Raw genomic sequence first — 27,075 nt, forward strand, 5'->3', positions numbered from 1 at the left:
TGAACACCAGATGGGAATAGGTGCGAGCAGTTTGTGGCCGGTTATCTCAGCGTATGATTGGTGTTGGCTGGTGCCATAGGAACAATGCCCACAGCTGTCTCTGGGGTGAGCTTGGATTCCATACATATCTTGAATCGCGTCCCAAGGGGTGAGATGCAGAAGCAGAGGAGGTATTATCTAAAACAGACAGCCCTGATACCTATGGAGAGGGCAAGGTGGGGGCAAAGAGAAGTGGTTCTATCTGTATTTATGAATGAGGAAGACAAGGCAGAAGTGGTCCGGCTCTGCATTTGGCATCAGAGACAAGAGCTGGTTCTGGTTGGGTGTGGGGGCAGGCCAAGGCAGAGGTAGTCCGGGTGTGTTTTGGAGTCGAGCCAAAGTAGGAGGGTCCTAGTTTACCGCTGGACAGTGGCAGGAGCTCTCCCTTTGATCTCACCCAGTAGCTTCCAGAGAACCCTTCCATCACCTTCCCCATCACTGAATGTCCCAAATAATCCAGCTCCCAGAGCTGACTTGGCCCGAAAGTGCAGCCGGGCTTCTCCGGGTTAGCGAGAGCTCAGGATCGGACCAAGCGACCCCATTCACACCATGTTTTTCCTCTCCCAATTCTGCAACAGCCTTCAGCCCTCTCCCAACGCTCCGCCAACCGCTTCTCCTTGGGGCGTCCGGAACGCGCGGTGAGCCGGTTGGCAGGCCTGGCCTTAAAAACTTCCCGGCCGGGCTCCCCCTCGCCCGGAGCGGGCTCCACCCTACGCCCAAGACCCTGGCAGCCACCGGCTCCTCCCAGCGCTGTGAACTACAAGTCCCGGCGTCCCTAGCGCGTCCGTTCCCGCCTCTCCCGCGCCCTCCAAGGGCACCGCCTGCGAGTCCGCCAAGAATGCCTCTCATTGGTCTCTCCGCCCTGTCAGTCACCTGAAGCATTGAGGGGCGGGTCGGAGATGGAGATCCGGATCCGGAGCCGCTGAAAGGCGGAAGTGGAGGCCGGAGACACCGCCGGGGGGAGAAGAGCGGAGCCAGTCCGAGCCCTGGCCCCAAGTAACGCCGCCGCCCCAGAGCCGCCGTGAGTGTCCCCGTCCCGGGACCCAAAGTCCCGCTCGCGTTGAGGTGTCTTCGGGGTAGCCCTTCCTCCCGCCCATTCCGGCTTAGAGGGAGACTGACCCCTCCCCCGACCCGTAGCCCCCTCTTAAGGAGTTCCCCAGGCATCAGGCCAAGAAGGGAGCTCTTCTTTCCTTCCCTTACCTGCCTTTCGTGCGCCTTGGGAAACTCTCCTGGCTCCCCTCTGGCCTGTCCAGTCCAGTTGTGGGAGGGAGAGACCCTAAGTTCCGCTCCAGAACTGGAGGAATCTTGGCCAGGTGTGAAGGAGCCTGTCTCCCTTCTTTTAGAGGCGGTGAGGAGTGCTGTCTGTCGCCGTTTTCCTCTCTTCCCCCTTCCCACAGAAACATGGTCTCTCCAACCCTGGAGGAATTTTATGTCAGTTTCCTGGAAGGGTGGGGGGTTTGGGGGGTCCTGGGTGAGACCGTCACATCGCACAGGCTCGCACAACTCCTTACTTCCTCTCTCTCCTCAAGCCAGGCGCCAACCAGGGTCTCAGCCGAGTTCAACAGGAATGAGCTGTCTTCGCGTCTCGCCCCCTCGACCCCAGCCCTGCCCCCTAGTTATGTTGTTCTCCAGTTGTGTTATCCAATGAGCGTATCTCCCTTCCTGCCTCTGAACATTTTAGCTGAGGTTTGCTCAATTCTGGCTACAGCTCTGGGCGGTTCTGCCCATTCATTATCTTCTCACTCCTCCTCCCTCCTTGCTCCAGGCTCAGGACTGTCCTTCCAGAGCACGTGAGTGGTTTTCAAGCTGCTTCAGAGGGACTGCTCCTCCTGGGACTGCTGTCTGCTGGTCTTTAGGGAGGAGAAAGAAAAAAAAAAGACAAAAATGAAGAGCCTGGAATTCAAGGGTCCTGGGCTATCTCTTTCAAGGCCCTCCTCGCCTCCCAATGAAAACACACACACATACCTTCCTTATCAGCTGGTAGTTCTAGTTCCACTTATCTCCAGTCCCTTCTGGGCTTGAACAATTTGTAAATTACAGAAGAATCAATTGAGATCACAGTGGCACCTTTGGGTTCTTAGTGTGCTCATTTTTTGTAGCCCAAAGAACGGCCATATGTGCCAGAAAGTGCTGATTTCCCCGGCCTTTCCAAGAGACAGCCCATGCTGACATCTGATCCTTGTCTACTGCTTGGGACTTAGGTGTGTGAAATGGCTGCTGTCTCAGATCAAGCTGGGAGGTTCTTTGTGATGTGACCAAAGTACAGGCCAGAGACTGTACCTTAATGAGAGCAGCCTGACTCTTGGAAGCCACGGCTGACCCCAGCTATCTCCAGCGAAGGCAGGGAGGGAAGGCCATGCAATCTTTGGGGATTTCTTCAGTGTTCTGGGCTATCTTTACTGCCCTTGGATGCTGCTTACAAGTACTAGTTGTTTGTTTGTGTGTTTTTTTGCCTTGAGATCTTTCTGACTGCTTCTGGACTTCACCAGTGTCTGATGCCCACACACTTTTGAGCTAGACCTTGGATGCACTTATTTCACTTTTCATTGGACAATAAAAACACCTTCCTTATTAGGATCAACAGTCAGATCACAAGCTCTCTATCCGTCTGGGCTTCTTTGGAGGGTCACTGGAGACTTCTGCAGGCAACCTCGTTTCTCTTAATCTGGTCAGCCTGTGCCTCTGAGAGGATGAGCCTGGGAGGCCTGAGCGCTCACCAGGCCTGCTGACCACACTTACCTCCTTAGCAGTAGGCTGTGGTTTCTGGAACCCTGGGCGTCTCAGGATGAAGCTGACCAGTCTTCGCTGTCTGGACCTGTTCTCCCAGCTCCGATGCTGGAGTAGGCTCTTGAAGGAGAAGCTGCCCCTTCCAGAGAGACAAGGAAAGCACCAGTGCTCTGGATGGTTAGGCAGCCACTTCTGGCATTGAGAAATCTCAAGAGATCTGACACTGCTTGGCAGAAAGAGAGGGCTCTGTGTGGGATAGAAGCCCCTCTTCCGTGATGTCCTTCCTCTCCCCTCTGGCCTCTTACCACTAGTAAGCCTTTTCCTGCCTTTATACTACGGAAGGGTGGTGACTACTAATTTTCAGAAGTTATATTCAAGCTGCAAAGCTCTTTTCCCACATGTTCCTCATTAAGAGTCCTGGGAGATAGTGGGATTTGTACCTCCACTTCAGAGATGCCGCTGAAAGAATTTACGTAGTTTGCCTTGGAACAAACGATTAGAACGTGGTAGAGCCGGGACTTGGGATTAAATGGGCCTCGTCTTCCCTGATGGTGGGCCCTCCTTTGGTCTGTGTTACAGGAGGGAACATGCACAGTGAGCAGCCAGTGGCCCAGATACAGACCCTTTAGCATTCCGCGTCATTGGGATCCTCTGCTTCTGGTTTTCGTCCTCTCTCCTACCCCCCTCCTAGCCTCTTTCTTGACCACCTTTTCTTCTGCCTGTGGAGACCAAGGGCAGTTAGGATTCCTATGCCACTACTCTGTATGGGCCAAGAGTTTGCTGACATCTGCATGCCATCAATTTTATAGGAACCTGAAAGTCATGATGGCTAGAAAATGAAAGTAAAAGTGAGTGGACCCCGGGGTCCCTATAGACCAGTGGTTCCCAATGTGGGGCACACGTCCCACATGGGGGCAGTTTGGGTTTTTAAGAGGGGCAGTTTGAGAATGAATTATTAACTGTGAATTTTTTGCATTTCTTATGGTTCTAAGGGCCTTAAATACAGTATGTAAATATATATTGTGACATATTTATACATTTCAGTTCTCTTACATGTTTTGAAACTTTATTTGCTATTTTTCATATCACTTCATATATATTTTTTTAACAATTTCTTAGTGATTTTTTTTCTCAGTACTTCTTTCGTTCTTTTATTTTTCTCTTTCGTGGATGCCATGTTCTTTGGAAGCTTGTTTAGAGCACATTAATGGCCTTTTAGGCTTCTGACATGTGACTAAGAGTTCACTTTTTGAATAGTAAGAATTATATGTCGTGGGCTGGGGGGGGGGCATCAGGATTTTAGAGATGCTTAAATGGGGCACGGCCACAAAAAGGTTGGGAACCACTGCTCTGGACAGAGTCAAGGGCATGGGGAACCAGCAGAGCTGGCTTCTGCTTAGGGCCCCCTCCCCCACTCCCCTTTGGTGCTGCCTACTGCTTATAAGTGGGAAGAATGTAGCTCTCCACCAAGAGGTCTTTTCACTAGAATTTACATGGAAAGAGAACAAGATTTACATAAACTTAATTCAGCCTCAACAAGTAAGTACTTGTTAGAAAGAATTTTCTTCTTCTAACCCCTGCCCTGTAAACAGAGGTAGAGTGATGGGGTGGAAAGCACGAGAGCTTTAGAGTAGTCAGACCTGCGTTGTCATCTGGACTCCCCCATTTACCAGTTGCATGGCCTTGGGCTTGTTACTTACTTGACTTTGCTGAGCCTCTGTTTCTTCTAGTGTCATGGGGATACAAAATATCTTGCAGAATCAGAAACAAGAGGTAAAGCCGCTAGTCCAGTTCCTGGCACAGAATGGATACTCAACAAAATAACAAATTTGTGGGTCTTTTTTTTTTTTTAATCCTCACCCCAGGATATGTGTTTTTTTGTTTGTTTGTTTGTTTCTTTGTTTGTTTTTTTCCCCATGGATTCCAGAAAAAGAGGAAAGGAGAGGGAGAGAAACATTAATGTGAGAGAGAAACATTAATTGGTTGCCTCTGGAAGGAGCCCTGACTGGGACCAAGCCTGCAACCTGGTTAAATGCCCTGACCAGGAATCAGATCTGTGACCCTTCAGTGCATGGGACAACGCTCTAACCAACTGAGCCATACCAGCCAGGACAGGTCTGTGGGATTTTCAAGGTACATGATAATTCATTCCTACGATTCTGATTCAACATTTGTAACAAGTCACTGTGATGCTAATCCTTTGCTGGACAGTTTCACATATTTTCTTGTTTTATAGATATTAAACAGAACTGCTGCGGGTTGTATTCCCGTTTTACAGAATACATTGTTAACTAAGACCATGCTTATGTTTTTCCCACTGCGGTTCTTGGATCCTACTGGGGTCATGTGCTGTGGATACTCAGAGCCCTAGACCAGATGAGATCTTGTAGGCACTTCAGTCTTACTCAGTTTTTTGTTTTGTTTACTTATTAATTTGGAAGAGAGGAAGAGAGAGAAACATCAGTTTGTCCACTTATTTATGCATTCATTGGTTGATTCTTGTATGTGCCCTGACCAGGGATCGAACCCCACCCTTGGCATAGCGGGATGCTGTTCTAACTAAGTGAGCTACCCAGCCGGGACCAATCTTACTCAGTTTTAAACATTTTCATATTAAAACAGCCCTGGATCTGTTATAAATTGGAATGCAAAGTTTGCATGAATATAGCTAAAACAGGAAACTTGAGGACAATATTTTGGTTACAGCAAACTTCTTTGGGTTCGATTCCCAGATTCCTAGAGTTTGGCATTTCCCCCCCTAACTTGAGTCTGGGTTACATTTGTAGAGGTCATTTGAGAAGGGCTGTTTCCAGAAGGATTTGTAAATTAGGATGTCCCCAAATCCAGGTAAGAGTGCCTTGAAGAGCCATGGCAGAGGAGAATTAGAATATTTCTTAGGCTGTCGTCTGCATTAATAGCCTGCTATAATAAGAGATTCATTTTCTGAGTAAATGTCCTCATCTCCAGTATATGGAAACAACAATTCAAGTAAAAGCTAAACTGTTTGAGCTTTATTTCATTCTGGAGACCCAGTGCACGAAATTTGTGCACGGGTAGGATCCCTAGTAGCTGCCAGCCGGGCCTCCCTTCCCCCAGCTGCCTGCTGCTGCCACCGCTGGCCAGGGCCGCAGGCAGTTGGCCACCCAGCCCCACCCCCTGGTTGAACTCCTGGTTGAGGGGACAATTCACAAATTAGGCTTTTATTATATAGGATGTGCGAGGCACTCCAGAGCCGTTCCCATGTATTGACTCCTTTGGTCTTCACAATAGCTCCAGGAGGAAGGTACTGCGGGGAGCTCCGCAGTAAGTGGCAGAGCAGCGGACAGAACCAAAGCCTGTGCTGGAATTCCTGTGCAGCACAGCCCCTCCCTGCCCACCGCTGTGCTCTTCCCTTTGCCCGGAAGGCTCTCCACTTCACCTGCCTGGGAGCCCCCCTCCCTCCTCTCTCTCATCAGCGAGAACGTCACTGCTCCGTGAAGCCTTCCCTCCCTGAGGTAGGCCGAGGGCTTCCTTCCTCCCTTTGCTTTCCTCCAGTTCCACCTTGTCTACCTCCTGTCCTGTGTGTGAGGAGCCCGGTAGGGGCGCCGGTTATGTCACGTGTTCAGTGTGTTCAGTCCTACCATGGCGCTCAGCATTGTCACTCCCAGTGCGGCTGTTTAAGGCCAGACATTCCCATCTGCCCTTGAAGCAAACGCCTACCCATTTCATTTAACACACTTCTAAGGCCACACCTCTTGGATGTGATGACCTGGAATTCACACATCCGTCTGATCCCAACGCCCATGCCATTTTCTTCAGTCCATCCACCAGAAAGTCGCTCACAGATAGAAGAGCAGACAGGTGAATAGGATGAATGTAGATGACAGAGGAGATGGGGAGGAGGCGGGGCAGGTCACAAACTAATTCCAGAAGGTGGGGCTCTCCATACCTCCATTGCCAGTGGACGGCTTCACCGGAGAAGGCTGGCGTGGCTTTGGCTCTCCACAGTCCTGCTGACTGACTTCTACAGCATGTGGATCTGCTCTCTGCTTCTGCAGCTGCATGTGGCGAGGCAGCAGCGACCCGGGCCAGGACTTAGCAAGGGTCAGTGGAAGGGAATTTAACTCTGGTCTGTGGTGCTACTTTACAGGTCTGCGTAAGGCTCATTCCTGAGAGGGTGGACTTAGGCACCAGCAGCTGTAACCCACTGCTGTGGCCTCTAAACCCCTCTGCTATGTAGCTGCAGGATTTGGGCATTATTCTTTGCTCACCTCGACTATGTATATGTATATCTACAATATATGTATATGTATATGTATATGTACATATATCTCTCTATATGTATGTCTATATCTATATATCTACCTATATCTATCTAGATAGATAGATATTTAGATAGATAGGCAGCTAGGTAGGTAGGTAGGTAGATAGATAGAGATATATATAGATTGATTTCAGAGCGGGAGAAAGAGAGATAGATAGAAACTTTAATGATGAGAATCACTGATCGGCTGCCACCTGCACACCCCCTACTGGGGATTGATACTGCAACCCGGGCATGTCCTATTGTTAGGAATAGAACCATGACCTCCTCGTTCATAGGTAGATGCTAGCTGGGCTGTGCACCTGGACTATTGCTAGGGCTCCCACCAAGCCCTAGCTCCTTACCCCTCTGCCCAGCTCCCTGTAAAACTAACTCATCTTTGTGAACATGAATTTATGGTAACTAGAGTCTTTGCATCTCTTTTTGTCACAAGATGAGCTCCTGCCTCTTTTTTTTCCTTTTTTTCTTAATCCTCACCCGAGGATATATTTTTATTGGTTTTAGAGGGGGGGGGAGGGAGAGAAAAGCATCATTGTGAAAGAGAAACATCGATCGGCCTCCTGTTTATGCCCCAACCAAGGATTGAACCCACAACCTAGGCATGTGCTCTGACTGGGAATCAAATCTGCTACCTTTGGTGTACAGGACAACACTCCAATCAAAGCAGCTGAGCCACCTGGCCAGGGCTGCCTTTTTTTTTTTTTTTTTTTTTAATGAAAAACAATTAGTTTAATTTCAGAACAATTTTAGGAAAATTATGAAGGTAATGCAGTTTTCTCACAAACCCCTGTGCCCAGTTTCCACTATTATTAACATCTTACATTAGTATTGTGCATTTGTCACAATTGATGAAACAATGTTGATACATTATTAATTAAAGTCCATGCTTTATTCAGATTTCCTTAGTTCTTATCTAATGTCCTTTTTCTGTTCCAGGACTCATGACATTTAGCTGTCATATATCTCCTTTGGTTCCTCTTGGCTGTGACAGTTTCTTAGACTTACTGTTTTGTTTTGTTTTAATATTTGTATTGATTTTTAGAGACGGGGGCGGGGAGGGGGGGAGACATCAGAGCACAACTTCATCAACCAGCTGCCTCTTGCATGCCCTCCACAAAGGACCGAGCCCACAACCTGGGCATGAGCCCTGACCTGGCTCAATTCCAAAAGGCTGGTGCACGGGAGGGCCAACCAACTGAGCCACACCGGCCAGGGTGATTTTCCTTGTGTTTTTTTATGACCTTGACAGTTTTGAGGAGTACTAGTCGGGTATTTTGTAGTGGGTCTTTCAGTTGGGATTTGCCCGGTATTTTTCTCACGATTCCTTTGGGTTATGACTATGAGTTTCTTGGGAGGAAGAGCAAAGGTAGAGTGCCTTTCTGGTCATGTCCTGTCAGGGGTAAATCCAGTCAACATGCTTTATCACTGAGCGTCAGCCTTAGTCACCTGGCTGAGGTGGTGCCTGGCAGGTTGCTTCCCTGTAAAGGTGCGGTCCCTCCTCCCCCTTTCTTACGGCCTCTTTGGATGGAAGTCCCTGCGTATAGCCCACAGTTGATGAGGGCTGCCTTATGCTCCTCTCCTTAAGGGCAGAGTATTTACGTGGTTATTTGGAATTCTTGTACACAAGAGGTTTGTCTGTTCTCTGTATGCCCAGTTATGTGCATCAGTATGGACTCATGGGTGTTTATTTTACACCTGGGATTATAATCCAATACTACTTCTATTGCTCAAGTTGTCCCAGCTTGATCATTGGGAAGTCTTCCAGGTTTCTGACTAACCCCCTTCATAGTGAGGTTTTTTTTTTATTTTTTAAATATGTTTTATTGATTTTTTACAGAGAGAAGGGAGAGGGATAGAGAGTTAGAAACATCCATGAGAGAGAAACATCAATCAGCTGCCTCCTGCACACTCCCCACTGGGGATGTGCCCGCAACCAAGGCACATGCCTCTGACTGGAATCGAACCTGGGACCCTTGAGTCTGAAGGCCGACGCTCCATCCACTGAGCCAAACCCGTTAGGGCCATAGTGAGGGCTTTTGGTTTTCATTTTTTGAGCACTTCCTTACTTTTCAGCACTGAGATGCTCCAGGCTCACCTTGTATATTTCCTGCCCCAGGCCTAGAATTAGCTGTCTCTCCAAGGCCACTGCCTTTTAAGCAAGCATTTCCTCTGGGTATGTTAGCATAGAGTTATGTAGATGGATTCAAGCTGTTTCTCCTCTGGATCGTTAGTCACAGGCACTGAAGACTCCAGTGTTGGGTACGGTGGGGAGATGCACCTGGGAAATCCACTATGTGCACTCTGGCCGGGTGGCTCGGTCGGTTTATTGGCGTAGTCTCCCGTACACCAAAAGGTTGTGGGTTGGGGTGCATACAGGAGGCAACTGATCAATATTTCTCTCTCATAGCACTTTCTTCCTCTCTCTCTCTCTCTAAAGTCAATAAAAAATAAAAAAATATCCTCTGGTGAGGATTTAGAAAGAAGCCCACTCTGTGAGAATCCTGGGAGTTGATCCCAATAGCAGTCTATTGCTTCTCTGCTCACCCGTTCCTACTTCTCACACCCCTGCCTAACGCTTTGATCCAGAAATGGTCAGATTTGGTGTTTACTCTGGAGTCTCCTATCCAGTTGGGGTGATGAGGTAATAATCCTTCTCTCTTTCGGGCACTAGGTTCTCCAGCCAAACCTTCCAGGACTCTGGGTCTCCTAAGAGAGTCCCTGTAAGTCTGGGCCAGCATTCTTCCCCTGCCATTCAGAAAAGGACTGTCCCTTTGGGAGGGCGTGTGCAGGACTCATGGCTCTCGGCAGGCCCGCTGTAATCCTGAATCATTGACTGGCTTAAATCCTTCTATTGTACTGCCATCCCTCCGAAGGGGTGTAACGTGAGCCCTACTGGAAACGCTAACTTGGAATCTTGACTGGAGTTGGTTTACAAGTCTCTTGCCTTCTATTCATAGCTCCGTGTGTGTCCCCTTCAGGTGGCTCTGTCAGAAGCAGCCCAGGCACAGGGGAGGGCGTGGGTGGCCTCTCTCACCCTGGCTTCTTTCCTAGTCATCACACCGCTCTCGGAGCTTCTCAGAAGACTGGTGATTAATGATGCCGGTTTCCGAACCTCTAGTATCTTCAGCTGGTTTTTAAAGGGAACTCTGTGGTTTCTTTGTCAGCTGTCCTCGTGCTGCCCCCTCCCCCTCTCCACAACTGAACTACTTTCCCCTTTCCTGAAGGAGGCTTTGGGATGACAGGGAGGGCATTTGGGCTTTGAGATGCTTTGTTCTGAGGGGCAGTTGTTTTAAGGGGCTCTAGTTTGCCTGGTGTGGGTTTCAACCCAGTGCTGATTTTTTTTGGATGGTGGTGGTCTCTCCCTCCATCTTTGTGGCTTTGGAAGCCCGTCTTCAGAGAATACAAGGACACAGGACATTAGGTGTGACTAGTCCTTTTTCTAGGGCGCTGGTGAAAGATATTTTAGACTGTTAGGGACTACGTGGCTTATAAACAAGATTTATTTCCTCCATTTCTGGAAACTGGAAGTCCAAGATCAGGGTGCCAGCATGGTCAGGTTCTGACGAAGGCCCTCTTCCGGTTGCAGACTGCCGACATATCACTGCGTCCTCACGTGATGCAATGGTCAAGGAAGCTCTCTGGAGCCTCCTTTAAAAGGGCACTATTATGTGATACCATTATCAATAAATAAATAAATGGGCACTAATCCCAATCATGAGAGTCTCCACCCTCGTGGCCTTATCTCCCAAAGGCACTGCCTCTCAATACCATCCCTTGGGGATTAGGATTTCAACATGGAATTTAGGTTGACACAAACATTCAGACCATAGCAATGGTCCAATTCAGAATTCTCTCCAAATGAGGGACACTGAAGAATGGGAGCAAAAGGAATTCGTGAATAGTACCTGAAGGTTTCCACTGAAGAATCCACTTCTTTCATAGGGACTTGGAGGGGCAGGGGCTTCCCTGCCCTTTGAACTTTCACTGAGTGCTTGCTCTGAGCCAGGCCCTTTGCTAAGAGTCTCACATGCATCCTCCTCCAACAGCCCTGGGTCCCGGGAGACGAACACTATTCTCTCCATTGCGCGTGTGAGCAAATGGGTTCCGTGACGCAACACAGGGTCACAGGTGGCTCTAGGACTTGCCGTTTGTCTGGCTCGGGCACTTGTGCTCTTCACCGTTTGCAGGGGGAACCTTTCTGGGAGAGAGAGCTGTGTCCTCTGCCGGGCTGTGGTTCTCTTCGAGGATCTGCACCATCTGGCAGATGGGTGTATAGTTAAGCTTTCAGCCGCCCCATTTACTTGCCAAACCTAACCAGGCCTATATTTCAGGCTCACTTCATCATATTTATTTTATTTTTTAAGGAGGGATATTAGCATTTTTAACTGATTTTAGAGAGAGGAAGGTAGAGAGAGAGAAAGAAACATGGATGACCCAGGCCTGTGTGGTTCCGTTTGGAGTATCGTCCAGTACGCCAGAGGGTAGCAGGTTTGATTCTCTGATTCCCAGGCAAGGCACGTGCCGGGCTGTGGGCTTGATCCCCAGTAGGGAGCGTGCTTGAGGCAGCCTATGATATTCCACTCCAGGGAAACTGAAACCTGGCCATGTGCCCTAACTGGGAATCAAACCTGCCACCTTCTGGTGTTCGGGATGATGCTCCAACCAACGGAGCCACACTGGCCAGGACGTTTCATCACATGTATGAGCACCTACTGCGTGTCAGGCTTGATGTTATGTGTGCTGTGAAAACAAAAGAAGCCCACATAGTCCGTCCTTTAAGAATTTTGTGACCCTTTTCATCTGCAACAATGTCCTTAATGTCTCTCACCTTCTTACTCCCACGCCTTGCAAGTTCTCCAACCCCTCCACTCACAATCGTCTTTTGAAAATGTGGGGCCATGGAAGTAGAATGTCATTCATTCGTTGAAACTTGTTCAGACCCATTCATTGCCTAATTTCTTCACCTGGCACCATTCTACATTTTGTTCAGCAGAAGTTAAGAAAGAAAAAGTTGGCCTAAAGTATTGTTCTTTGGTGCCCGGGCTCCTGAGAGCAGCCATTGTCCCTCAGAACTCAGGGTGGGAACTTTGGCCTCCTTTGTTGTTCGGGCAGCTTTGACTACAGCGTGTGTGGTAACCGAGCAAGAGGAATTTGGTTTGCTGGTACCTGATACCCGATTCTCTTCCTCTGCTCTCCTCTCCAACACACCCTCGTCTTCTGCTGTCTGTGTAGGAGCTGAGGGTGAAGCAAAGAGGGCCTTGAAGTAAATTGGTTTTCTTGTAATTTTTGTGTGTTTGTTTTTTTTTTTTTTTTTTTTTTTTTTTTTTTTTTTAAATATATTTTATTGATTTTGTACAGAGAGGAAGGGAGAGAGATAGAGAGCTAGAAACATCGATGAGAGAGAGTCATCGACCAGCTGCCTCTTGCACACCCCCTACTGGGGATATGCCCGCAACCAAGGTACATGCCCTTGACCGGAATCGAACCCGGGACCTTTCAGTCCCCAAGCCGACGCTCTATCCATTGAGCCAAACCGGTTTCGGCTTGTGTGTTTTTTTTTGTAAAGACAAGAAAGGTTTGTGGGAGGTGTCTGTTGCAGTTATTGGTACCAGTGGCTGGATGAGCAGTTGCTGCTGATGGCACTGATCCTTAGCAGAGGTTCTTGGAGTGTTTCAGAGCCTGGGGCAGCAGCAGAAGCGATAGCTGCCCTGGCTGGTCCTCCTGGCCCTACAGAGATCCTCCTGAGACAGAGGGAAGGCTGGCCCTGCATTGATGAGAGTCCCGTCAGAACTGTCCTCATTGAATGGTAACTTCACGAGTGAAACAGATACAGGATAGTTGTGAGGCTTGCGAATCAGCAGGGATCCCATGTCTGTCTGACTGGCTTTCACACAGCTCGCGCTCCGTCCTGGGAGCAGGTGTAGGTTGGGGCCAGGGAAGAGCCTGTGCCTTTGCTGGGTCTCTCAGCGTTTCACTTGGCACTGGCAGGTGAAGAGTCGGAGGTGGGGGGTGGAGGGGCAGGGGGTGAGACATGGCACAGCCTCAGTTCCATTCTCTCCATGTCCTGTGGCTGGACGTGTGTGTTGATTTGTGCTGCAGAAAATGCCACATTTCAAACTGAGCTTTTGCTTGAGGTGTCATAGAGCTGCCCTAGTTGGAACTAGAAAATTTGCCACGACTTTGCTGAGTGAGCTGTGCCAAGTCAGAGACCAGGACCTCTTGGGGAGAATTATCTCTTGGGAATGTCATTATTAGGGCGTAGGGCTGTGGTGCCTCTTACACTCAGTAGGCAGGACAAGCCCTGCTAGTACAACTGCAGGCTATCCCCTGTCTGACCGGACTTCCTCCCTAATCTCTTACCCAAATGCCTGGCTCTGTTGTCCACCAGGACCAGGGAGTGAGAGTCCTAGAGCCGCCCATGAACCCTGGGGACCTTCCGTGGACAGTACGGGTAGATCACGCTGACCAAGCTGTGTCAGCAGCTACGTAGAGATGTCCCTCCCAGCAGCCTTCCTCCCTGTGGGTGCAGGAGAGGGAGCAGGGATTGGAGGTTTCCATCCTTGGCTTGAAGTTAGTGCTGACTCTGCTTCTCCCAGCCTCCCCGGGGAACCCATCTGTTGTGAGAGCTGAGAAAGCAGCTTGGAGCTCAGGGAACGATTTCGTGGTGTTCTTGCTGGGGCAGGGCATCCGGGAGCTGGGGACCAGTCGCTCAAGGGGTCTTCACCCAACCCAGCTTAGCATCTGTCCCGAGTGGCCCATCAGACCTCCCCACACCAAGGAAAGGGCTGCAGAAGCAGCTGTGCTGTCCTGGCTGGCTCCGGTGAGCTCTAGGTCCAGCCTGGACATTGTGGTGAAGGACCTCTTGGTCATGGGTATGCAGCATTTAAGCTTCCTGGTGTTCCTGCATATGGTCCCTTTTGCAGGCATTGGTGGAACTGGTGGCCTCAGCTGGAGCTCTGTGGACTCCCCCGGGGGCTTTGATGTGTTATCTAGTGCACATTCAGGCACTCGGCCTCAGAAGGGCCTTATCTTTGAAAGGGGAGTGAGAGGAAACTGATCCCAGCTAAGAGAATTGGGTGGCAGGGAGAAGATTCAGGGACCGGTCCCTGTGGTATGGGACCCAGCTCACTCATAGTCCCCTGCCGGAGTGGTTTACTTCCCTTCCCCCTGGAAAGGGAGGCGTCTTGCTGTGGCTGTGTGAGGACAGCACCCCTTCCTCTCCTGTCATTCCCCCTGAGGGCAGGATGAGGAGCCCCAGCCCTGGATTGATACACCCCATCAGAGAGCCTCTTAAATCTCAACCTGACATTCAGGGCCCAGCTTCCGCCTTTATACTCTCCAGGGGGGACATAGGTTCCATGGGAAAAACATTCTTTTTTTTTTCATATTTAAAGGACATATTTTATTAAAGCATACATAGGAGGCGGCAGCCCCCATTACTCTTAGTGGATGGAATGGTATTAGTAATATTTTTGGGTTTTCTAAGTCTGATGGGGGAGTTAAGAGTCATAAGCTTGGGCTCTGCCACCATCTGGCTGTGACCCTAAGCAGCTCACCTGGCCTCATCTTATCTCCTCCTCTGTGGAAGGAAGAGGAGGATGAGGTCTTCAAGGACCTTTCTTAGTGAGTCAAAGCTAGTTAGCTTCTTAGTATAATAACCTGCCCCTTATGGGAACCTTACCTTCAGCCCAATACTGTCTGTGTATGCTATTCGCTGTTTCATTAAACCATTCCAACAGCCCTAAGTGATTGGCATTACCATTTTATAGATAAGGGACTGAGGCTGACGGCAGTTGCTTGTCTGACTTGGCTAAGGTCACTTGGCTATTAAACGGTAGAGCCAGGCTTTAACCAAACCCCGTTCAGTCTCCCAAGTCCTAACCTGCTAGTTGTGCTGAGGAAGAGCGAGTGGATACCTCATGTGACTCATGGCCTGTGTTGCTTCAGATTCTTCTTTCCTCTGGGTGTGCAACTAGCTGGAGGCCCGGGCAGTCCTACTGTGGGTCTGCCCCCTGGTCCTGTGGGCAGTGTGGTGGTTTTCCTCTTGGAGGAAGGGCTGTGGGTAAATCACTCCCCAGCTGATCAGAGCCTTTAAATGTCTTCCACCTCCGCCTTTGAAGCGGTCACCTCTCCTGTGTTCCTTCTCTTTAGCTAACAAGTTGCTTCTGCTTATCTTCTCTAGCCAATTCTTGGGCTGTTAAGTATGCAGGAATGCGTTTTTCCAGAGTAAAGTGTAGCTGAAGAGTCACTGGCCAGAGCCACCTCCAGGGCAGGCTGGGCAAGGTCACTTGGTTCTCATTGCCCGCCCCCATGCCCCTTTCCAGCTAACCTTGAGTGAGTGAGTCTCCAACCCAGCCTCTGGGCAGCAGTCTGATTGGTTTCCCTAATCAGCTCACTATCCAAGCTGAGCTGGGACTCTCAGCTAGAGGAAGTGGCTGAAGCAAACAGGAAGCGTGAGAGACACCCATCAGCTGGAATTGCTCACCCTTTCACCAGGAAGGACACGCAATATGAAGTGGGTGACTTCATGTGCTAGAGAAGAGATCCCACCTCGAGAGATTCTGATCCCGTTGGTCAGGGTTACTTTTTTAATGCCCAGGGTGATCCTGATGAAAAAAGTTTGAGACCCACTAACCTGTAGTATCCAGAGCAGAGGAACCCAAAGCAAGGAAGAGTAGTGTTCTGCTTTTTCTTTCTCTTTCTCTTCCACCCGTGGCCCCCGAACTGGCTGGGCATATGCCCGTTATGCCTGTTCCCAGGGCCGGAGTGTTTAGGAAATTGGACCCCTCTGCCCTTTCATATGCATTGTGGTCAAAGGTGTAGCAGACCCCTTAGTCCTTGCAATCAACCTCATTTCCTGTGAAGATGTGAGATTAGGTTAAGTGTTCATTACCTGTGGCCTCTAAACTGCGGTTCTGATTGGGAGGGTGGAGGAAGAGGTCCCAGCAAAGAGCGTCTTTTGTCATGGGTCCAAAGCTGTACCCATTTCAGCAGCTTCATGAAAATATCCATGAGCGCCCTAGCCGGTTTGGCTCAGTGGATAGAGCATGGCTCACGGACTGAAGGGTTTCTGGGTTCGATTCCAGTCAAGGACATGAACCTTGGTTGCAGGTTCAACCGTGTGCGGGAGACAATAGATCTATGCTTCTCACATAGATGTTTCTCTGTGTCTCTCCCGTTCCCTTCCACTTAAAAATAAATAAATAAATCAATCAATGGGAAAATATCCTCAGGTGAGGATTAACAAAAAAAGAAAGAACATATTCAGGAGGAAATTTATCCTACTCATGTATTTTTCTTGACGTTGAATAAACTGTTTTTGTGTGTGTGTGTGTGTGTGTGTGTGTGTGTTTTAATATTTTTGGCCCGTTCTGTATCTTATAGGAAACTTTAGCCACAACTTGATCTCTTCAAGAGAATGTGATTTTTCTGAAGGAAGACATTTACTGTGCCATTTTTAGTTATAATTCCATCAGCGGACTGTGCCCGTGGATGATTCTCGCCATTGGCTCAGGAGGAAGGATTCCCACAGAGAGATTCCCTCCCCTAGGCGGCAGTCCAGATCCATGCCTGAGCTCACCTGCTCGGGAGGGGAGGGCACCAAGCTTCCCGGGGCTCTGGGTGTGCCCTCTCCTGTCTTATACACCCTCCGTCTGGGTGTGCCCTTCACGGCAGAATCAGCCGCCTCCATGCTTCATCGGCCGGCAGGGTTCTCCAGCTGTTCATGTGATCACCCAGGGGGGCCAGGAAAACCACGGGGCAGCAGGCCGTAAAAAGTGCTGGGTGTGCCGACTGAGGTGTCTCTGGTTGGACGGCAGGACCAGCTTCCAGGCAGAACATATCACCAGGCAGTTTGTGCCAGGCGGAGCACCTGCAGCTCTTTACAAAATGCAGATCCCGGGCGCGCCGCCAAGCCTCCCCCGGAACCTCCAGGGGCTGGCGCACATGTGATTGTGATCGTGATGTGCAGACAGAGTTGAGAACCCCTGCATAAGAGTGCTTTCCTGTCCTTCTGACTTGTTAAAAAAATCAGATTCTGCCCTCACTGGTTTGGCTCAGTGGATAGAGCGTCAGCCTGTAGCCTGAAGAGTCCCAGGTTCAATTCCGGTCAAGGGCACACGCCAGAGTTGCGGGCTCAGTCTCTAGTGTGGGGTGTACAGGGGGCAGCCGATCAATGACTTTCTCTCATCACTGATGTTTCTATCTCTCTTTCCCTTTCCCTTCCTCTCTGAAATCAATAAAAATTAAAAATAATAATAATAATGCAAGCGTTAAAAAAAATCAGATTCTGTGTGGGCAGATTTGGAAACCCACTGGTTTGACAGGAACAAAACTTAGATGTTAGCTCTATTTTTCTTGTCTTGTAGGTTCTGGTAGCCAGGGTCCCAACTGCTTTGGGGTTTTGTTTGGTTGATTTTTGGAATCGGAGACTTCATAATCTGTTTCCCTCCCCCACTCACTCATACCTCCTCCTCTAGTGCCCCAGCCACACTGTCGGTTGGCCAAGATTCTGTCACGTGAATTTGTGGTAATAACCAACTTGTAATTCCTGCATGGTTTCCCTCTGTTGCTGTGGCCCTGAGTGGCTCCTCCCTCTGTTGGGAGTACTTAGAGAAGGGAGAATCACCGTGATTGCTGGGCCACAAAAAGAGTGTCTCATTCCCCCAGCCACCCAAAACCTGGCCCGAGGTGGGCATTGTCTCCATCTTTCTCCCTCGGCAGGGAGAATGGCAGGGAGACAAATGAGCATGCAGGCAACCCGAGTTGGCGGACGAGGCTCCGTCATCTGTATGCTGGGTGCCTTGAGCGGGGCGTTTAATGCCTGGACGTCAGGCTAGTTGTCTGAAAAGCGCTTGTTTTAAAGGTTAGAGTAGATAATGGTTGTGCAAGTGCTCAGCAAATGTTACCTGTCCCTGAGAATCATTTCATTTGGTGAGCACTCTGAATTCCCAGTGTGTCCATAGGCATTGCGAGGAAGGCACCTCAGAGAAGCCAGAAGCACAACTCTGGCTCAAGGGCCATAGAGTCTTGCAAAACCGGTTGATGGGAGCGAAAAGAGAAGGCACCTTAGACTAGAAAAGATTTCAAAACTGGCACTGCTTGTCCCTAATTGAGATTCTCCTCCCTCCGCCCTTCATTCTTCCTTCCTTGTGCTCTTGGGAAAGAGGTGGCCCCATTTCAAGCCTCTTTTCCTTTGGTGCTGCCCAGAAGGGAAACTCTTGTTCCTGGTCAGTGAATCATTCTTCCTGAAGCCCACTTTTTAAACACGTTGCTGGGAGAACTTGGACGTGAAAAACGATTTGAGGTTGCACAAAGCAAGCCCTTTGCTGTCCGCTTCTCACACCGTGCAGACCACTGCTTCCTACAAACACCCGCCTCTTGCCTCTCCGTGCACACCCCTGTCCTGTCCTCACTGCACGGGAATGTATCTCTTTGCTCGGGGCAGGCCGGGGCCTCCTTGGGATCCTGTTCCAGAGACCCCCTCCTGCACACACTCTGTTCATCAGAATCTTTTCTTTGCAACCTGAGTTCAAATTCTGTGTACAGTGTTCAGGTCATGACATCTACTCACAGTACTTTGCAAAGCACTGTATGTTCTGATAGCTTTTAATATACCTCTTCTAGAGGCTTCTGAAGATAGGTTCCTCATCCTTTGCAGTTCCAAACTTAAAAAAAGAAAGCTTACACCTCCAAAGCTATCACAGCCCGAGTGACTAAGATGTCCTTGCCGGAACGCCAGCTGCTGGGGTGCAGATCTTAGTGTCCCGTGTTTGTCTCCGCCCTCCCATAACTCCCCTTGTCTTCCTCTGCGTCACCCTTTTTCTCTGCCAGTAGAGGATGGAACTGAGGTCTCTATTTAAAAGAGAAGTTTGGCAGCCGTTCTGACCGCCAGCAGAGCTCTGGCTTTGGTGTGTGTTTGGTTTTGTGTGTGTGTGGTTTTTTAATGCGTGTGAGCCCTCTGGCCCATAAGAATGAGAGAACTGTGGGGAAGAGGCTCAGGATGAGACTTGGATTCCAGTGCACAGTCCAGCCTCAGACTGAGAAAGTTGGTCAGTCCTTTTTTTTTTTTTTTTTAATATTTTTTTATTGATTTTTTTTTACAGAGAGGAAGAGGAAGGGATAGAGAGTTAGAAACATTGATTAGAGAGAATCATTGATTAGCTGCCTCCTGCACAGTCCCTACTGGGGATGTGCCCGCAACCAAGGTACATGCCCTTGACCGGAATCAAACCTGGGACCTTTCAGTCTGCAGGCCGACGCTCTAGCCACTGAGCCAAACCGGTTTTGGCTGGTCATTCCTCCTGAAGATGGCAGGACAAAGTGACTATTTTAATAACAACTTGCACTTGGCCAGGCCCTGGTCCCTGAGCACCCCCAAGGCTGAGAGCTTTCTCCTGGGACTCCCCTGCTTGGCTTCCCTCTGGCTTTGCACAGAGGTGGCTGTGGTTTTAGCCACCAGACTACAAGTTCATTGTTTGTTGACCTAGATCCTAATGTCTTCCTGGGCGATGTGTTTGGTACCCAAAGCCTGTTGATTCCACTGTCACCAGGCTGCCACGAGCCCATTCCCCTCCTGCGTGTTTATCTGTGTGTGAATGGACACATTTGGGATCGGGAAGGCAGTGTGTTTGCTCAGAAGCATGAGCCAAAAGTTGGAAGACCACTTTTCTCTTGACCACTCAGATGGCTGTAGAGCAAATACATGTGTGTTACAGCTTATACAAGGCTCTTTTCCTAACATCAGGGAGGGCAGAGGGGGAGACCTGTGATCTAAGAAGGGCTCACTGCACAGCGGTCTCTGGACTAACCCAGTATTTCTGGTTTCTCCCCTGCAGTTGGAGGCCCCCCGTCCCACTAAGTGCCTCTTCGCGTAGCACCGGCCCCGCCCTCGCTCACTGGTACCGCTGCAGCAGGACGGGCCATGGCGGGTCGGGGAGGTGCAGCACGACCCAATGGACCAGCTGCCGGGAACAAGATCTGTCAGTTTAAGCTCGTCCTGCTGGGGGAGTCCGCAGTAGGCAAATCCAGCCTTGTCCTCCGCTTTGTCAAGGGACAGTTCCACGAGTACCAGGAGAGCACAATCGGAGGTGAGTGGACGTAAGGGAGCAGGGGGGTGGCTGCAGGAAGGCCATTGAGGAGAAGGAAGCTGCCTGTCCGGAGAGACTAAACACCCAGCTCCTCCTCTGGGCCCTGAAACAAATGCCAGGAGCTGGTCTCCGAGCCTAAGTCCCCAGAAGCTTCTAGTGAGGATTAGCTGGGAGCCAACCCTGACTTCCTCTCCTGGTTCTGCCTCTTCACTATGGTGTGGCTTTGGCGAAGACCCTTCCGCAGACCCAGCCTCCGGGAAGGGAGAGCCTGAGCCTGGATTCTTGCGGGTTCTTCTGCCTTTGCCAGGCCATGCATCTGCCCTGGCCTCTCCCACTTCCCAAAATGGGGAAATGGCCTGGTGAGTGGCTGGCATTTCTGAAGCTGACCTTTCCTCTTTCTTGAGTAAAGAGCCTCTTTGATTTCCCAGTGGTCAGCATTTAGGTTGTAAAGGTCTGAACTCAGCCTCCTGCCTTAGTAGCCAGTACAGGCCTTGAGGGGCCAGGGCCGACCTTGGGCTTGAGTCATCTTTTCTCTACCCTCCTGGTTGGTAGGAGGTTTCCAGGCAGCTGGAAACAAAACGGGCCGTGTCAGCAGTCTTCTGCTGCCTCCTCAGCACTCGAGTCAGGAGCCGGAGAGGGGAAGTGGGGTGATGCCCCGTGTCCTCGGAGAGGAGGGGCGAGGCAGATGGGAGAGCAAGCTTTCAAAAACAGAGCTCTCTGGTGGTCCCGGGGCCAAGGGGACGCCCACCCGCCTGTGCCAGCTCCTTGGAGCGTATACACAAGTGCCGCACGCTCCCCTGCCCCCTCAGGACAGAGAGAGGGCCAGGTGTTGCCTGAAGGTCAGGCCACAGGGCGGTCAGTCAGGAATGGGTCCGGTCAGAGCTGGGGGTTGTGGCGAGCCCAGTGTACCTGGAGGTGGCAGGGCGGTTAGGAAGCCGGGCACCCAGCTCCTCCGGCAGCGGAACAGCGTGTACTTTCAGGCGTCCCCAGCACAGCTAAGCGTGTAAGTGTCCTCAGGAAACAGAAGGCCAGTGACACCCTGGGCTGGAGCAGACAGGGACTCGCGAGGTTTCCAGCTGGGCTGTTCTCCGAGGGGAGGGAGGAGGAGGGAGGAGGCGGGTGGGTCGGCCCACCCTGCTGAGCTTCGAGTCAGGTTTCCCCTGGGCTTCTGTCTCCCGCCCCCTGATTCCTCTTCCTTCAGAGAGTGCCCCTGAAGTGGCCAGGTGCAAGCAGGCGACCCTTTTCCTGCCCTCACCCAGTGTGGTCTCTAAAGCCTGTACACTCTGCAACCGCCTCGAGACATATACAAAAAAGACAAGCTCTGCCTGTCCTCGCAGGCTGCTTTTCTGTGCCCAGCACCGTGGAGATGTGTGGGTTTGGCTTCCCCAGCTCTTTCTTGCCCGGTAACTCCACCTTCCCTCCTACAGCGGCCTTCCTCACACAGACCGTCTGCTTGGACGACACAACAGTCAAGTTTGAGATCTGGGACACGGCTGGACAGGAGCGGTACCACAGCCTCGCCCCCATGTACTACCGGGGCGCCCAGGCTGCCATCGTGGTCTACGACATCACCAACACAGTAAGGACCTTTCCTTTGCTTCTCGGTCCTTGTTTCTGGACGGGGTCTGGCCTGATTTCCTCGGTGGTTTGGGGGTGTCTCACCAGAGTCTTCAGGCTGGCGACCTTGCAGACACCTGGCTCTGCCGTGGGGAGCTTCTCTGGTGTGTGGCCTGGGCAGGGTGCCTCCTCCGTCCCTCTGACATTCCGGCCCTGTTTTCCCAGGATACGTTCGCACGGGCCAAGAACTGGGTGAAGGAGTTACAGAGGCAGGCCAGTCCCAACATCGTCATCGCGCTGGCGGGTAACAAGGCAGACCTGGCCAACAAGAGAGCCGTGGAGTTCCAGGTGTGGGGGATGGACCGGCCCGGGGGAGGAGGGAGCCAGCGCGCGGCTCTGCCCAGGCTGCTCCGCGGCTGCAGGAAGGGTGACATTGGGAGGCGGCAGGGCTTTTATCTGCTGTCCTCTGTGACTGGAGCCCGGGCTGAGAGGAATTGCCTTGTTTCTTGGCAGCAGGTGTGTGTGCATATGGATAGCTAAAGTCTCTGCTTATTTTCCTGTAAACTTTTAAATGAAACTTACTGTAAAAGAAATATTTTTTTCCACATAATACATGCACATAGTAAAATTTAAATAGTACAAGAAGGTATATAGAACTAAATTTAAGTCTCTAACCTGGAAACTCAGTCTCCCTTCCCCCAAGCTCCTCAGTTTCTGTTCTTTCCAGAAACATGCACAATGTGTGTAAATCCCTTTTTACGTAGATGGGGATGTGTTTTAATTTTTTTTTTTTTTTTTTTTTTTTTACCAGTCCCAATCTTTAAGGTTGTTTGTAATAGCAAAAGACAGGAAACAATGCTGTAGTCAATATGTACACACTTCTGTGCTTTGTTGTTTTTTTAATGTATTTTTATTCAGAGAGGAAGGGAAAGAGAGAGATAGGCACTTCAATGATGAGAATCACTGGCTGCCTCCTGCACTGGGTATTGAGCCCACAACCCAGGCATGTACCCGACTGGGAATCGAACCGTGACCTCCTGATTCATGGGTGAACATTCAACCTCTGAGCCACACTGGCTTTTGTTCAAATGTGCAACTGTATTTGTAGGATAACTTTCTAGAAGTATTTCCTAGCCCAGTGGTTTTAAAGAGCAAGAGGTAGAATAGGCAGAGGGACACCTGGTAAAGCATCCGCCGATGTTTGTGAGCTGAGAGGTGCTGTAGCCGAAGTGGGGAACAGGGCGTACGGTGCACATGTCTTAGAGGAGCCCGGAGTGCCAAGGCTGTGGGCCTGGAAACCCCTGCATTGCCTCTGTTGTATATGAGGCACTGTAATCAGGGAAGACTATTTTATTCTGGGCCCCAGCCCCTGCCAACTCCACATTTTCCTCCCACCCGCTTTCTCAACTCCTTCCAAATCAGGAAGCACAAGCCTATGCAGACGACAACAGTTTGCTGTTCATGGAGACATCAGCAAAGACAGCAATGAATGTGAATGAAATTTTCATGGCAATAGGTAAGGTGCCTCTCCTCTCCTGCTCTCACTGGGTTACAGCACTTGCCTGCTGTTCTGTAGCAAGTCTGTGGAGTCCCTTCATCAGCAGATCTTCCGCTATTTTCAGTATTCTGATAAAATCATTTTCTTTTTCATCTAACTCTCAGATGTAGATAGTTCATCCCAGAAGTTTCTGAAACTTGGACTAAAGTCTCAACATCTCACTTCCTTACTGTTAAGCTTGCCACCCACCTAAAACCCGGTTTTACCATCCTACTCACTACTTAGGATTTTTTAACCCATCTAGCTCTGAAGTCAGCCTGCTTGGTTCAAGTTCTAGCTCTTCCACTTCTAACTCGGGTCTTAAGCAAGTCACTTACCCTCTCTCTGCCTCAGTTTCCTGAAACACTCAGAATGTACCTGACACACAAAAGTGAAGCCCTCGATATGGACTTGGGAGACAGTATTAGTGTACCCCCACAAACACATGTTCCCTTCTCTCCCAAACAGCTAAGAAGCTCCCCAAGAATGAGCCCCAGAATGCACCTGGTGCTCCGGGCCGGAACCGAGGCGTGGACCTCCAGGAGAACAACCCAGCCAGCCGGAGCCAGTGCTGCAGCAACTGAGCCCCCCCGCCTGCCCACTGCCCCCACCTCCTCCGCCTGAACAGCCTGACTGGAATCCACTCTAACCAATCGCACTTAACTACTCGGGCCACCGTGGGGGGAGGGGGCAGAGGGAGGGGGTCCACCATGATTTCTCCGTATAAATTTGTTCATAGGCCGGAGTGAGTTATTCCACCTGCACCTTTCTGTAAAAATACTAATTCAATTTTAAGTCTTAAGTCACTTTTTTAATATATATGATCTCTTCCCACTACCTGCCCTTTCTACTGTTCTCCCACTCTCCCTCCGTAGCCACATGCTCCTGCTTCCTCCGCCCTTACATATGGGGAGGCAGGGGTTGGAGCAGTAACCCTCGTTTCCTCTTGCTGATTCATCGGGCTCAGCAAGAGCATCCACAGCCTTCTGTTTGGCGTGTGCTTGGTTCTGGGCCACGGGGCAGGCCTAGGGACTAGGGAAGGGAGAGACAGCTCTTCCCTTAGCTGGCTGGCTGGCATCAGGCTGCCGACCCCCCTCACCCCTGACACACAGTTGGGAGAGAAACCACAGCATTATTGTGACAGCCACGAACCCACTGCCCACAGCCCACCCCATCCCCCTCATCCTTGGTCACCCTGACCTCTGGCTCTGAGCCCTGTTCTGACCAAATCACGATGATGAGTATTTGGGGGTGGGTGGGTAAGGGGGGAGTGGGTGGGAATGGAACCAACTTTTTCTGTATTTTGTATTGTATGTTTTCTTCAACATGTAACCAATCAGTATCTTGTCAATATAGTCAGCCAATGGATTGACCTCCTGCTTGTCTTGTCTTTCTCTGGCAGAATTTATCAGACTTCATCCTCTCTAGCTTACTTGAAGTTAATTTAAAATGGACCACTGAATCTTGTTAAACAAGTGAGGGGGTACTGGTGTCTTGGTAACCAAGAAAAAGAGTCGCTTACTGTTACCAGTACTAATGGCATGGGAGTTAAGAGTGACCTGGAACTGAATCTCACCAAGTTTGAAGTGGCGGGTCCTGCATTTTTCTCTCCCTGACCACCTCTAGAATATATTAGGGTGGTGATTGTGCAGTCCGGATTTGAAAATATTTGGTCTCAAAATCAAAACAACACACACACACACACACACACACACAGTTGGCCTCTGGAACACCAGAAACAAGCTCTTTGGGGTTTGGGGTGAATCAGTATCAGGACTGAGGGAACGGGTTCTCTGCCCTCTGCCCTGAAGAGGAACACCAATGACCTGGAACTTTGGACTGATCATAAGGCCGAGACAGTAGCCTCACACCAGGTCCAAGCCCTCTGGCCCCTGGTCTCCAGCAGGCCCTCTGCTGCTTCTGGAACTAGGGGACTCTTGGACCCTCCTGGCTCTCTGCTGCTCCCTGCTGGCGCTGCTGCTCTCAGCCCCCCAAGGGCTATCGGTCCAAGCAGAGCCTTGCTGAGTAGGATCACACCGCACCCCCCAAATCCCAGCCTCTCCCAGGACCACCACTTGAGGTGCCTTTCTGGCCTCTCCCTACCTCCATCATACTTCCACCTCTGACCCCAACCCCAAGAAGAGACCGCGGACACGAGGGCTGCTGCTCACTGTGGCGGTTTATTGGGTCAGGCTAGTTGGAACCCTTAGAGCCGAGACGCCTGTGTTTCGAGGAGTGTCCGGTTTGGGCTTCAGCGGAAGGTAGCGCCCCGCCCTGGCCTCGGATCCACAGCTGGCCCGAGGGTGTGAGGCTGCAGGTCATGGCGGAGGCATCCACGTTCGGCGGTAGTAGCATCTGCCATTGCAGCTTCTGCGTCATGCGGTAGCTGCTCCCGTCCGGGCCGTAGCTCTCCTTCTGCCGCTGGCCCGTCACCGACAGGCACTGGCCGTCCACTTGCACCAACAGTTCCTCGGGGCCGTAGCCCTGGGCATCCATCTTCATCTGGAAGCTGTTCTCCACGTGGACGTTGCTCCGCACAGCTGGCACATCATCCCGGACCTGCTGCACCGGCAGCGTGACCACCTGGTTCTGTTTGGTGAGGGCTGTGCTGGGAGACCTGGACGCCACCTGGCCCCCTTTGGCGAGACCGCCTCCGCCCCGCTGCATCCGAGTGAGCAACTGTTGTCCGAGGGCACGAGGCTCTAGGTCTAGCGCTCGCCCCGCGTGCAGGGGCAGGATCGGAGGGGCCCCCGCGCCCCGGCCCCTCCCCACCAGCTCCGCTCCTGCTCCGCAGCTCCGCTCCTGCTCCGCAGCTCCGCTCCGCTCAGCGGGACTCCCTTCCCTGCTGCAGAGTCAGAGCTCAGGGCCAGCTGTGCACTGCCTACCTCCGAGGACAGGCGGTCACTCGCTCCTGGCATGCCCGCTGCTGCTTTTATCCTGGATCCTTTCTTGGGCCCCTGCCCACCTCCGTCAGAGGGTCCAATTGGATACGATGATAAAGGAGGCCGGAGCCATGACCCATGGGACCGTTATCAGCGCAGAGTGCAGATGACATGGAGCCATCAGGACACCCCCTCCCAAGAACTGGGGCCTGGGGGCAAGAAGACTTGTCCCCTGGACAGAGCGATTGGAGAGTGAGCACAGGGTAATCAATCCATTTTCCATTTTCGGGACATCCGGCCTTTCTCTGACAAGGCACAGTCCTCTGGCACTCTGGAGATGGGGAGGTGGGCACATCTTTCTGGCTTCCTCCATCCATCCTGGGCCTTCTGTGCTGCAGGTTTGGGCTGGGCTCAGGGACCACAACCGATTAAGATGCGACGCGGCCCTCGAGGTTCCCAGGATGCTGAAAGAGAGCCATTCCCAAACACGAGGGAAAACTCCCCCGCTCCTATGCCTCTACTTCATCCCCACCGTGGCAGCCTTGTTCGTGACCATGTCTCTGGTACTCATCACCTTCATAATAAACCCTTTTTATGGAAGCACAAAAGAGTACAGCCGAATTATCCCAACAGGTCAAGAAATACAACTGTTGCTGCTTAATCTCCGTAGCTGAAGTTCGTCTCCGGAGACATATGGGTCAGGGACCAGGGTAGGGGTTGGAGTGGGGTGTGCGGGAAAGCCGACTGGACCTCAGTCCCAGGCCTGCACGTCACCTGCGGGGTGTGGGAGGAGGGCAGAGCCCACGAGTCCCCCCACCAGATCCCCGAGAGGACAGCGATCTTGACAACCCTGGAAGCCTTCAGGAGAGATTAACGTTGAGGAGAAATTAATGTGCGGTGCTGGTTCGGACCTCATTTGGCTGCCTGGGCCCAAGAGACAGG

The 27,075-nt window shown here is 51.0% G+C and overlaps 2 protein-coding genes across 4 annotated transcripts; one reads left to right on the top strand and one right to left on the bottom strand.

Annotated features, from left to right (window-relative positions):
• The first annotated feature begins 906 nt into the window (after positions 1 to 906).
• Positions 907 to 24,624, top strand: RAB5C (RAB5C, member RAS oncogene family). Of its 2 annotated transcripts, XM_084862529.1 has the most exons (7): positions 979 to 1,060; positions 1,805 to 1,829; positions 19,906 to 20,157; positions 21,585 to 21,736; positions 21,940 to 22,062; positions 23,137 to 23,230; positions 23,720 to 24,624. In XM_084862529.1, exons 3-7 carry the CDS (start codon positions 19,992 to 19,994, stop codon positions 23,833 to 23,835), a joined length of 651 nt encoding a protein of 216 aa, XP_084718655.1. In that variant the 5' UTR covers positions 979 to 1,060; positions 1,805 to 1,829; positions 19,906 to 19,991; the 3' UTR covers positions 23,836 to 24,624. The 2 variants fall into 2 exon arrangements, with proteins under 2 accessions (XP_084718654.1, XP_084718655.1); XM_084862528.1 differs by lacking the exon at positions 1,805 to 1,829 and having other exon boundaries at positions 907 to 1,060.
• Positions 23,976 to 27,025, bottom strand: HSPB9 (heat shock protein family B (small) member 9). Of its 2 annotated transcripts, XM_084862526.1 has the most exons (2): positions 26,217 to 27,025; positions 23,976 to 25,840 (listed from the first exon to the last, which is right to left on the bottom strand). In XM_084862526.1, exons 1-2 carry the CDS (start codon positions 26,508 to 26,510, stop codon positions 25,445 to 25,447), a joined length of 690 nt encoding a protein of 229 aa, XP_084718652.1. In that variant the 5' UTR covers positions 26,511 to 27,025; the 3' UTR covers positions 23,976 to 25,444. The 2 variants fall into 2 exon arrangements, with proteins under 2 accessions (XP_084718652.1, XP_084718653.1); XM_084862527.1 differs by having other exon boundaries at positions 23,976 to 27,025.
• Between the last annotated feature and the right edge of the window lie 50 nt (positions 27,026 to 27,075).

This window comes from Pipistrellus hanaki, assembly GCF_964339955.1.
Source record: "Pipistrellus hanaki genome assembly, chromosome: 16".
Taxonomy (NCBI): Eukaryota; Metazoa; Chordata; class Mammalia; order Chiroptera; family Vespertilionidae; genus Pipistrellus; species Pipistrellus hanaki.

Bases quoted from the DNA above. Each gene is read 5' to 3' on its own strand.
- HSPB9 (XM_084862526.1), bottom strand. From the start codon at position 26,510: ATGGATGGAGGAAGCCAGAAAGATGTGCCCACCTCCCCATCTCCAGAG. The intron at 25,841-26,216 runs GTGGGCAGGGGC...CTCACCAAACAG, and splicing joins AATTGGACCCTCTGACGGAG to AACCAGGTGGTCACGCTGCC.
- RAB5C (XM_084862528.1), top strand. From the start codon at position 19,992: ATGGCGGGTCGGGGAGGTGCAGCACGACCCAATGGACCAGCTGCCGGG. The intron at 20,158-21,584 runs GTGAGTGGACGT...TCCCTCCTACAG, and splicing joins CCAGGAGAGCACAATCGGAG to CGGCCTTCCTCACACAGACC. The intron at 22,063-23,136 runs GTGTGGGGGATG...CTTCCAAATCAG, and splicing joins AGAGAGCCGTGGAGTTCCAG to GAAGCACAAGCCTATGCAGA.